The sequence below is a fragment of the Miniopterus natalensis genome, chromosome X (assembly GCF_054644295.1).
Source record: "Miniopterus natalensis isolate mMinNat1 chromosome X, mMinNat1.hap1, whole genome shotgun sequence".
Classification (NCBI taxonomy): Eukaryota; Metazoa; Chordata; class Mammalia; order Chiroptera; family Miniopteridae; genus Miniopterus; species Miniopterus natalensis.
The window spans coordinates 65677692-65690138 of record NC_142103.1 but is presented as its reverse complement, the minus strand read 5'-3'; the positions used below and the strand labels follow the sequence as shown (position 1 = coordinate 65690138).

Genomic DNA, 12447 nt, shown 5'->3' with positions numbered 1-12447 from the left:
TTGTTTTGTTTTGTTTTGGTTTTGGTTTGGTTTTGTGTTTGTTTTTTGTTTGTGTGTTTGTTTGTTTTTTCTCTTTTTTCCTTAGGGAGAAGAGAAAGGGGAGTAAATTTGTTTTTTCTTCTTTTTTAAGTTTTATAATTTTTTTTTTAAACTTTTTAACTAAATTTTTTTCACTTTTTTATAAAAGAATTTTGTCTTGCTTAGCTTGTTTTTAGTTTTGTTTTGGTTATTTGCTTTGTTTTGTTTTATCCTTGCTTCTACTATCAACACTTTCTTGATATTCCCTGCTTAACGACTGGGACTTTATTATTATAACCAAGTTTACTGCTTTCCTCTATAGTTTACTAACAAATCTCTTACCGGACTCTCTCCCTGCCTGGGCTATCTTTCTCTCTCTCTGTCCTCTCGATCCACTAGCATAACTTTCTTTTCTTTTTCTTTTTTCTCTTTCTACTTTTCTTTCCTTCTTTTGTTATCCTCCCTTCTGTCTTCCTGTCTTCTTGTTTGATTGTAAGTTTCTCTTATTCTCTTTATTGTATTTTTGTTTTCTCATTTTCAACTATTATCTTATTCCTATTCTCTCCCTTAATTTTTTGCTGGCCCTTCTTTCAGAAACTTTTCTCTGCTTCTGTTATCTCCCAATAGCTTCTCTATTTTTTACATTTTAGTTTATTATTATTTTCTAAGTTTACACCACTATTAACAACAATATACATCTCTCTCTCTCTAACCGTTACTTTTCTTTCTCTCTTTCTTTCTTTAAGCATTTTTTTTTTTCTGTGTGTGTGTTCTCCCTTCACTCTCCCAGTTCTATTTTCACATGGGTTGTTTTCATTGTGACTGTTAAGATATTTTGTAAGGTACCTCTTGTTTCCTGGAAGTTTAGTTGTATATTGTCCTGCCTTAACAGCACCCATACAACAGCTTACATGACGAGGTTGGGGCTGAGACACAGCTAGCCAACCTGAGAGGAGGGTCCTCCCAAGGACTGATCAACCACAATCTAGACCCAACCACAACAGGAGAACATAAAGAAACTACAAAAGGGACACCCACAAGAGGGACACACCTAGAGCAAAGAGCTCAGAAGTAACACACCTCTGGGCTCCACTGGACCCACAAGACAAAATCCCATTGCGCAAAACTGGGAGACAACAAATATATCTAATATATAGATACAAACACTAAGACCTACCAAAATGGGGAGACAAAGAAAGAATCCCCAAATTAAAGAAAAGGAAAAATCTCCAGAAAAAGAATTTGATGAAATGGAGTTAAGCAAGTTATCAGAAACGGAGTTCAAAGTATTGATGATGAAGATGTTCAAGGAACTTAAGGAGACACTAGATGATAAGATCGAGGATCTAAGTGAAAACATAAAAAAAGAGATACAAACCATAAACAAAACTCAGACAGAGATAAAAAATGCTGTATCTCATATCAGGAATGCACTGGAAGGAATTAAAAGCAGGCCCAATGAAGCACAGAAAAGGATAAGTGACTTAGAAGACAAGGTAGAACAAATCACACAATCAGAGCAGCAAAAAGAAAAAAACACTTAAAAAGCATGAGGACAGTCTAAGGGAGCTTTGGGACAACATGAAGTGAAACAACATTCACAATTATAGGAGTGCCAGAAGGAAGGGGAGGAAAGAGAGCAAGGGATAGAGAACTTAGTGGAGGAGATAATGATGGAAAACTTCCCTATGCTGGCGAAGGAGAAAGCCACACAAGTTCAGGAAGCACAGAGGGTTCCAAACAAGAGGGACCCAAAGAGACCCACTCCAAGACACATCATAATTAAAATGGCAAATGTCAAGAACAAAGAGAAAAATATTAAGGGCTGCAAGAGAGAGACAAGCAGTGATCTACAAGGGAACCCCCATAAGGCTGACAGCTGATTTCTCAACAGAGACTCTTGAGGCCAGAAGGGAGTGGCATGAACTTCTCCAAGTAATGAAGAGCAAGAACATGCAACCAAGATTGCTTTATCCAGCAAGGCTATCATTTAAAATTGAAGGTGAAATAAAAAGCTTTACAGACGAAAAAAGCCTAAAGGAGTAGAGTAGCACGAAACCAGCATTGCAAGAAAAGCTAAGAGGACTGCATTAAGAAAAAGAAGGAATAGTGAGAGAAAGGTACATCAGTATAAAGAGGAAAAATGGCATTAAATAAGTTGATATTAATAGTAACCTTAAATGTAAACGGAATAAATGTTCCAATCAAAAGTCATAGGGTAGCAGAATAGATAAAAAAAAACAGGACCCAAACATATGCTGTCTACAAGAGACCCACCTGAGAGCAAAAGACTCACATAGGCTAAAAGTGAAGGGATGGAGTAAAATATTCCATGCAAACGGAAAGGAAAAGAAAGCTGGAGTTGCAATTCTTATTTCTGACATAACAGACTTCAAAATAAAGACCATAACAAGAGACAAAGATGGTCACTATATTTACTAAAGGGATCAATCCAACAGGAGGAAATAACCCTTATAAACATTTATGCAGCCAATATAGGAGCACCTAAATATATAAAAAATTTCTTGGGGGACTTTAAAGGGGAGATTGACAGCAACACAATCATAGTGGGGGACTTTAACTCCCCACTGTCAGCATTGGACAGATCATCATGACAAAAAATCAACAAGGAAATGCAAACCTTAAATGACTCACTAGTCCTAATGGATTTAATTGACACTTACAGGACATTTCACCACAAAGCAGCAGAATACACATTCTTCTCAAGTGCACATGGAACATTCTCAAAAATAGACCACATGTTAAGGCATGAGGCAAGTCTCTACAAATATAAGAAGACTGAAATCACATCAAGCATCTTCTCGGATCACAATGCCATGAAACTAGAAAACAACCACTATAAAAAAAACTCAAAAATATTCAAACACATGGAGGCTAAATAGCATGTTATTAAACAATGAATGGGTTACCAAGGAGATCAAGGAAGAAATCAAACACTTCATGGAAAGCAACTAAAATGAACAGACAACAACACAAAACCTATGTGACATGGCGAAAGCAGTCCTGAGAGGAAAATTCATAGCATTACAGACCTATTTCAAGAAACAAGAAAAAGATCTAATGAAGCATCTAACACAACAACTAAAATAACTAGAATGAGAACAGCAAGAAAAGCCCGGAGGAAGTGGAAGGAAAGAATAAAAATCAAAGCAGAAATTAATGACATAGAGACTAAAAAAATATATAAAAAAAGCAATGAAACCAAGAGCTAGTTCTTTGAAAAGGTAAATAAGATTGATGCACTGTTAGCCAGACTCACCAAGAAACAAAGAGAGAAAACCCAAATAAATAATATCAGAAATGAAAGAGGCAATATAACAACTGACCCAACAGAAATACAAAGGATTGTAAGAAAATATTATGAGCAACTATATGCCAACAAATTGGGCAACCTGGGGGAAATGGACAAATTCCTAGAAGCATACAACCTTCCAAAGCTGAATCAAGAAGAGGTAGAAAACCTGAATAGGCTGATAACAACTAATGAAATTCAAGCAATAATGAAAAAACTCCCAGAAAACAAAAGTCCTGGATCAGATGGATTTACAGGCAAGTTTTACCAAACATTCAAAGAAGAATTAACACCTATTCTATTCAGAGTATTCCAGAAAATTCAAGAGGAGGGAAAATTCCCAAACTCTTTTTATGAGGCCAGCATCATCCTAATCCCAAAACCAGATAAAGGTACTACAAAAAAAGAAAATTACAGGCCAATATCCCTAATGAACATAGATGCTACAATCCTCACTAAAATGCTAGCAAACCGGATCCAGCAATACATTAAAATGTCATACATCATGACCAGGTGGGATTTATTCTGGGGATGCAAGGCTGGTACAACATCCACAAATCAATAAATGTGATACATCTCATAAACAAAATGAAGGACAAAAATCATATGAACATATCAATAGATGCAGAAAAAAACATTCGACAAAATCCAGCACCCATTTCTGATGAAAACTCTCAGCAAAGTGGGAATAGAGGGATCATACCTCAACATAATAAAGGCCAAATATCACAGACCTACAGCCAACATCATACTCAATGGGCAAAAACTAAAACCATTTCCATTAAAAACAGGAACAAGACAGAGATGTCCACTTTCACCACTCTTATTCAACATAGTGCTGGAAGTCCTTGCCACAGCTATCAGAGATGAAGCAAACATAAAAGGTATCCAAATTGGAAAGGAGAAAGTAAAACTGTCATTATTTGCAGATGACATGATCTTGTAGATAGGAAAACCTAAAGATTTCATCAAAGTACTACTAGATTTGATAAATGAATTTGGCAAGGTAGCTGGATACAATATCAACATCCAGAAATCAATGGCATACTTATACACCTACAATGAACTTTCAGAGGGAGAAACTAAAAAAGCAATACCATTTACCATTGCAACTAAAAAAATAAGATACCTAGGAATAAACCAAGGACATAAAAGACCTGTACTCAGAAAACTACAGGACACTGAAAAAAGAAATAGAGGAAGATTTCAACAAGTGGAAGAATATACCATGCTCATGGATTGGAAGAATTAATATCATTAAAGTATCCGTACTACCCAAAGCAATTTATAAATTCAATGCAATTCCTATTAAAATACCAACAGCATATTTTACAGACCTAGAACAAACATTTCGAAAATTTATATGGAACCAAAAAAGACCCCGAATAGCTGCAGCTATCTTCAGAAAAAAGAACAGAGTGGGAGGGATCACTTTACCGGACTTCAAACTATAGTACAAAGCCACTGTAATCAAAACCGCCTGGTATTGGTACAACAACAGGCATATAGATCAATGGAACAGAACAGAGACCCCAGAAATAGACCCACACCATTATGGTCAGTTAATATTTGACAAAGGAGGCAAGAGTATCCAATGGTGTAAGGACAGTCTCTTCAATAAGTGGTGCTGGGAAAATTGGACAGATACATGCAAAAGAATGAAACTAGACCACCAACTTTCACCATACACAAAAACAAACTCAAAATGGATAAAAGACTTAAATGCAAGTCAAGAAAGCATAAATATCCTAGAAGAAAACATAGGCAGTAAAGTCACAGACATCCCACCTAGTGGAATTTTCACTGATACATCTCCTAGGGCAAGAGAAACAAAAGAAGAAATAAACATATGGGACTACATCAAACTAAAAAGCTTCTGCACAGCAAAAGAAAACAGCCTCAAAATTCAAAGGAACCCCATGGTCTGGGAAAACATATTTGCCAAGGATGTATCTGATAAGAGGCTAATATTCGAAGTGTACAAAGAACTCACATTACTCAGCAAGAGGAAGACAAACCCAATTACGAAATGGGCAAAGGACTTGAATAGACACTTCTCCAAAGAGGACATACAAATGGCCAAGAGACACATGAGAAAATGCTCAACGTCGCTAATCATCAGGGAGATACAAATTAAAACCACAATGAGGTATCACTTCACAGCTGTCAGAATGGCAACCATCAACAAATCAATGAACTACAAGTGCTGGTGAGGGTGTGGAGAAAGGGGAACCATAGTACACTGCTGGTGGGAATGCAGACTGGTGCAGCCACTATGGAAAGCAGTATGGAGTTTCCTCAAAAGATCAAAAATTGATCTGCCATTTGACCCATTGATCCCACTTTTAGGAATATATGCTAAGGAACCCAAAACCCCATTCAGAAAGAACTTATGCACCCCTATGTTCATAGCAGTGCAATTTACAATAGCTACGGTCTGGAAACAGCCTAAGTGCCCATCAATAGATGAGTAGATAAAAAAGCTGTGGAACATTTACACCATGGAATACTATGCAGCTGTAAAAAAGAAGTAGCTTTTATCTTTTGAGACAGCATGGAGGGAACTAGAAAGTATTATGCTAAGTGAAATAAGTCAGTCAGAGAAAGATAAGAACCACATGACCTCACTTATATGTGGAATATAACAAACAAAATAAACTGATGAACAAAGTGGATCCAGAGACATAGAAGCATGGAACAGACTGAGGGATCTCGGAAGGAAGGCGGGTAGTGGGGAGTGGGTAGGGAGAGATTAATCAAAGAACTTATATGTTTATAAGCATAACCAGTGGACACAGACATTGGTATGGGGAAAGCCTGGGGGTAGTTTGGAGGGTTCAATGGGATAAAAAGGGGACATCTGTAATATTCTCAGTCATAAAGATAAAGAAACTTTAAAAAAAGAGAGAATATTGGAACCACACACACACACACAAAAAAAAACAGAAAGAACCACACTGCAGTGTTACCTCAAACAAACAAACAAAAAAAGAAAACAAACAAACAAAAAAACACATCAGGCTGTTTAAAAACTTCTCTGAGGTAAAGTATAGTTATGAATTACAGTATTAAAAACATGACTATAATTGATCCTAGCAACCATATATTTAAATTTTAGAAGAAATCGGTTTATGAATGGATTTGTTTTTCTGAATATAAATGAAAAAAAAAATTCTGGCAGATACTAAAAAAGGTGACTACAAATAGGTAAAAACATGTAATTCTTTGCATTCATGTTGGACTCTGAAGATCAGCACTGATGTTTGAATTTTCACAAAATAAAAATAATTCAGTGTGGTCATAGCTTTCATTTTGCCATTTGATTTCATAGGCATAAAAATGTACTTTAATAAGAACTTGTCAAATTATTTATTTAGATATGGGTCATATTTTGTTGCTGGAATTTAGAAACAAAACTGTTTCAACTACTTGTACTTTACCACAACTGCCTTTCTGATTGCCATTAAATGTACAATATAGAGTTACACACTTAGGCACATAAAGCTCTGTGGTCACATTAACTTTATAGGGCACACCTTCACCAGTGTACATGTCCCCCCATCCCTCCCTCAGGGAATGGGAGAAGAAAGCAGGAACAGAAAGGAGGAAATGAGAGAAGGTGAGAAAGGGAAACAGAGAAGTGGGAAAAAAATCAAAGTCTAAAATATCAAAGATCACTTTGGGCTCAAGGTCAGCAGTAAGAAGAAAGGTAGGCTCAGAACAGATGTCAAACTAGACTGCAATTTGGTCTCTAAAATAGCACACACACACACACACTTTTGAAAGTATGTGATGTAATGGAGTTACCTGAATGATGGAATTAGCTTACACCATGGCCGTCAGTGTCTGCGAATCTTTCTGTGTTTAAATGTAGTGAGGTGCCTCCCTTAGGATTACATATTCTAGACAAACTTGAAAGTCGACCACTGCTTGGCCACCCACTAAAAGCATTTTTCACACAGCCATTTCATCAGAATCAACTTCAGCATCAATAACCACAACCTCATGGTAATCATTGCTGTCATTGGTGACCACAGTGGAGTCAAGAGGGTCAGTGGCAGCAGGGGGCTCCAGTGGACTGGCAGGGTTGGAGGAAAGTTCAGGGAGGTCAGTAACATCACACTCCAGGTGTCCAGTAGCAGTGGTCTCAGAGTGACAAGACGCAGTGAGCTCATAGTGTCCAGCAGTAGAGGGCTCAGGGTAACCAGTGATGGCAGGCTTGGGGTAACTGGTGGCAGCAGGCTCAGGATAGCTGGCAGTAGAGGGCTCGGGGTAGCTGGTAGCAGGCTTGACATGGCCAATGGTGGGTTTAGGGTGGCTGGTGACAGGGCTGAAGGCACTCTTACAGGGGCTGCCAGTAGGGATGTGGTAGTCAGTGACAGGCTTGTGGTGGTTGGAGGCAGGCTTGAAATGGACAGAGGGAGGCTTGAAATGGTCAGAGTCACCCTTGAAATGAACAGAGGCAGGCTTAGTGTAGACAGTGGCAGGCTTGGTGTGACCAGAAGCAGACTTGGAGTGACCAGAGGCAAGCTTGGAGTGGCTAATGATAGACTTGTGGTGGTCAGAAACAGATTTGTGGTAGGTAGAAGCAGGCCTGGAATGGCCAGAGGCCAGCTTGGGGTGGCCAGAGGCAAGCTCGGGTTGGTCAGCTACAGCATTACTAGGTAGTGGAACATGCCGGATGTTCATTGGTATTTCCTCCAGAGCAGGACAGGCATAGGCATGGTCTTGTTCATGGGCTTGTTCTGGAATTTGGTCACAGGCATGGGCATGGGCATGAGTACAGGCACGGGTACAGGCTAGGGCCCCGGCCTTCCACATCTCACGCATATCAGTGATGATGCCAGAGAGGAAGAGAATAGGGTGCCTAATAGCATGGAAGATGGTCCAGTATTCTCTTTGGAAATTCTCATTGAGGAGCCCATAAAGAACAGCGTTGAGGGAGCTAATGAAATAGGCTATGAAATGGGCTGTAAGATAAAGCCATTTAAGGATCTTGCTTACCATCTCTTTTGGACTCACAGACACCAAGTCAGCGAGCACGTTGATAGGGCACCAGCATACTGCAAAAAGGAGGAAGACCACGAACATGGTTAGAAAATTGCAAACCTCAGTAAGTTGGTTGTCAGGATTTTGCCCAGCAGGGTCACGCGCTACCAGCACTTTCATCCAGATCCTCACATAGCAAAAATCCACTATGAGCACAGGGATGACAAAGTGGATACAGACCATGGTCACAGCAAAGATGGGGTTGTTCAGATAGTTGAAGATGCAGGTATAGGTGCAAGGATCATACTTGATGGTGCCAATGTACATGTTGGGCAGGACATCCAGGATGGTCATGATCCAGGTGGCAACCAGGTAAATGCATGTATTGCGCAAGCTGAATATCCGCTCGTACTGGAGGCTGTGACAGATGTAGCAGTAATGATTGATGGCAATTGCCACGATATTGAAGATAGAGCCGACCACGCTCAGCCCTGTGATAAATCTGACCACCTGGCACCGGAACTTGCTCAGATACCAGCCCCCGATGGCCATGGCATGCAGCATCAGAGGGTAGGGGTAGATGGCCACCAGCATATCAGCCACGGAGAGGCTAACCACAAAGATGTTGCCTGAAAATCACATCCGGGGAAAGAGAGGGGGAAAGACAGAGAAGAATAAATGGGTAAGTATAAAAAACTACAAATTTAAGCTGGAGGAAAAGGCCAATTGGTGTCTTGATAATTTAGAATTCTAGAATTCTTTCAAAGAAATACACCTTTTTAAAAATATTTATTTACAAACATATCCCAAGTGATTCTGATGCACAGCCAGTTTTGGGAGACCCGTCCTTTGTCCACATTATTTCTTCAATAAGCAGTAAGTCCAAAAGCCCCTTTAGGAGCCCTTCACACTCACACAGGGACAGGATGCCACCATTTTCAACAAAAACAAAATGCAAACTTTTTTCCCACGGTGGTGAGAGAGGGGAGATGACCCTAGAGGTGAGCTAGATCAAGCTGTTGTAGGGAGCAGGATGGAGAGTGGGGCAGGGGAGAGGTTGGAAGAATGTCAAGAAGCTTCCATAACCTGCACCCCCAAAATTAGGCCTTTGCCTTCTCAAGCCTAGCATTGCATTCATAACGCAAACAAGTCTACAGAGAACTGTAGTGTTCTTAAGCAGTCTTTCCCAGCAAAATTAGACAAGAACCTAAGACTTAGCCTAGTAAAATTTACCATTTCCAAGGAAACCTAAGAATAAAAACTGAGGGGAAGACAGGGAACCCTGTAAAATTTAGTGTGAGACCAAAGAAATAGTGAGCAGGGATTTTTTTTTTTTTTTTAATCTTGAAAATCCTGGAAGGATTAGCAGAAATGCAGGTTCAGTCCAGGCTCTGAACCGCATGGGCACATTTGCCGCCCTGCACCAGGATCCAGCCCCTGGCACTGAGTATTCTGGAGCTGCTAAACAGGAAAGTGAAAGGAAAGTGTGTGTGTGTGTGTGGGGGGGGGGTTCTACTCCCACTCTAGTTTTGTAAGGCAGCGGTAGGAACAGTTTTCCTAAAACTTTTCAAAACAAAAAGAAAAGTAGATGCAAGCACAGAGCCCTCTTTCTTTGGAAACACCTGGTTGCTAATTAGCACTGGTTTGGCAAAATATTGCACTTCATCTGGGACTGGGAGAAAATGAGTACTTTTGAAAACAGTAAAGGAATGGCTCCTCTGCCTACGCTCCCAGGGTAGTAGCCTCAGTGCTTTCTACCCAAGAGGATTTTTCTAGGGTTTCCCTCAAAGTAATGGATTTCGCGAAGAAAAGCGAGAGGGCAAAGCCTTAAAAACAAAGCCACAACAACCATAAAAACCTGTACTTGAATTATAGAAGGAAAGGAAGAAGGAGAGAAGTAAGGTAAGAAGAAAATTAAAGAAAAGAAAATGGGCTTCTCAGATTGCCCCGGGGCTGCGTGGTTTTGTCCCTTGGGACCGAACTACTGAAGTGAAGGTGAGGTCGAAGTGTGCGGCCCATTTCCCCAGGGGATCAAAGAGAAACCAACACATCCACCAAAGTCTAGAAGAAAACTTAATGACTGCGTGCCGTCCAGGGCATTTTGAAATGTGTGGTGTTTGTGATTCCTCATCTCAGCAAAATAATCCTCCAGAGACTGGCCACCTCCTCCCCCGCGCCCGGACAGCCAGGGTCCAGTAGGTACCCGAACCCGTAAGACCCCGCCCCCTCTCCCTGTACTCCCGGGGGCCCCAGAAAGAACTTGGCCTGAGACCCTGAGCGCTGCCCCCTCCTTACCCCTCTTTTCCGCAGCCAAAACGCAGAGTTTGGGCCCCTTTGCCCTTCCCCCTTCCCTACTGAGCTCTCTCCCACACAACCTGCAAAACGGGCTCACCACTTCGCAGTGTCTGCTGCCCCTAGCCCCGGCCCAGGTCCCAGCACCCTAGGAAGCCCCGCCCGCAGCCGGCTCCCTTCCCTGAGCTCTGGCTGTTAGCGAGGGGAGTCTTGCTTGCCACTCCACCGCATCCCAGATCCCCCTCACTTTGCAGACTCTCTGAGCCTTCCCACCGCCCCTCTGAGCAGTCCTGCAGTCCTGCTGCAATTCTGTCTTCTATCCAACCGCACCCCCACCCCCGCTTCTGAACCTCACCTCCGCCCGGCACATCGACCCCGGTACCCAGCTTACGGTCTTCCGGATCTCCGCCGCTACAGCCTGCTGTGCCCAGCCTGCTTCTCGCCTCTGTCCACAGTGCGCCCTGGGACTGGCGGATGGAGCTCGGTTCCCGCGGGCTCAGACTAACCCGCTCCATACTCAGGCGCTGGGGTCTGTGCTCCGCCTCCAGCGCATCCCAGAAGCCAAGGCGAGCAGGGAATAGGCCCCCCAAAGGCGCGGCTGCTGCGCTGCCTCAGGAAAGCGCCACCGCAGCCGCCTAAACTTAACTTTCCCAGAGCGGGTCTCAGCCCCACTGCTCCTCTTGCGTCCATTCTGCCCTCGCTGCCTCTGCGCGGCCACCTCTGTGGTGTCTGGCTCCGCGTGCTGTTCCCGGGTGGCTGATGGACTTTCCGTTAGGGTGCAAGCTTCCCCTGCATCAGGTTCCCAACTGGCAAGAGTAGGCGGCCTGCCACACACTTCGGGAACCCGAACTTTGCATTTGGCCGCCCAAAGCTAAATCTCTGAGCTCCCCCAGCCTAGAGAAGCTCTACGTTTATGGGGCTCAGGCATAACATCACCACCCAGGTTCTCAGGGAATTGGGGAGCAGGGACATACAGTGTGAAGGCCTGTCCATGGATTCCCTATTACGGGTGCCCAAACTAACACCCTAAGGGTTTCGGCTGGCTGCTCGCTGGGTAAGGAGAAGGAACGATAGCTTACCAGAATTTCGGAGCTTCTTGTTCTTCCCCACAGCCAAAATGACCATGGAGTTGCTGGTGAGGTCTATGATGATGGTGATAACCATTGGGCAGAACATAAAGGTGATTAGAGCTGGTGGGTAGCCTGGCTGTGGCAGCTTACGGCCAATGAAGCCATATCGGGTGGGGACTGCCAGAGTAGGCACCATGTTGCTGCTGGAGACAGTTAGGATCTCCCAGCCAGTCCAGACAGCAAAACCTACTCTGTGATCAGGAGCTTCCGGAAAGTGGCTTCCCCTTTGAGAATCAGAGAGCAAATGACAGCATTCCGTCCCCTCTCGGATGAGCTTTTAAAGCCTCAAGAGGCAAATAGCCCCACCCCAAATCCCTCCCTCTGCCAATCAGACCTGCTTGACCACCCCTGCTTTAGTCACCAACTCTTTCTGGACAAATCCACATTGAGGTGTCGTCTTGCTTTGGATTGCTTTATTTGTGCTTCCTCTCTACCCCACCTCCCAACCTTCCCCTAGATACATCTGGTCTTGAGAAGCTCAGAGTCCACCTCCCTCCCCCACACACCCCAGCCATTGCGCATCCATTTCTAGCAAATTCTCCTTCCACTTCCAACACAAACACTGCGCAAAACGATGTAAATGGCAGAGCAGAATCCTTCTTGGGATCCAGTGTCAACCCAAGCCAGTCTGAAGCCCCCAGCAGAATGTGACAAGCGGCCAGTGGCCCTTTGAACCCTAGATATATGCCCCTACAGTCTCCTTAA

The 12447-nt window shown here is 42.7% G+C and overlaps 1 protein-coding gene across 1 annotated transcript; it reads right to left on the bottom strand.

The window, feature by feature from the left end:
- Positions 1-5412: 5412 nt before the first annotated feature.
- Positions 5413-11878, bottom strand: GPR50 (G protein-coupled receptor 50). The gene is made up of 4 exons (XM_087813377.1): positions 11692-11878; positions 10968-11222; positions 8336-8949; positions 5413-7777 (listed from the first exon to the last, which is right to left on the bottom strand). The coding sequence occupies exons 1-4, from the start codon at positions 11876-11878 to the stop codon at positions 7286-7288; spliced, it is 1548 nt and encodes a 515-aa protein (XP_087669503.1). The 3' UTR covers positions 5413-7285.
- Positions 11879-12447: the final 569 nt, after the last annotated feature.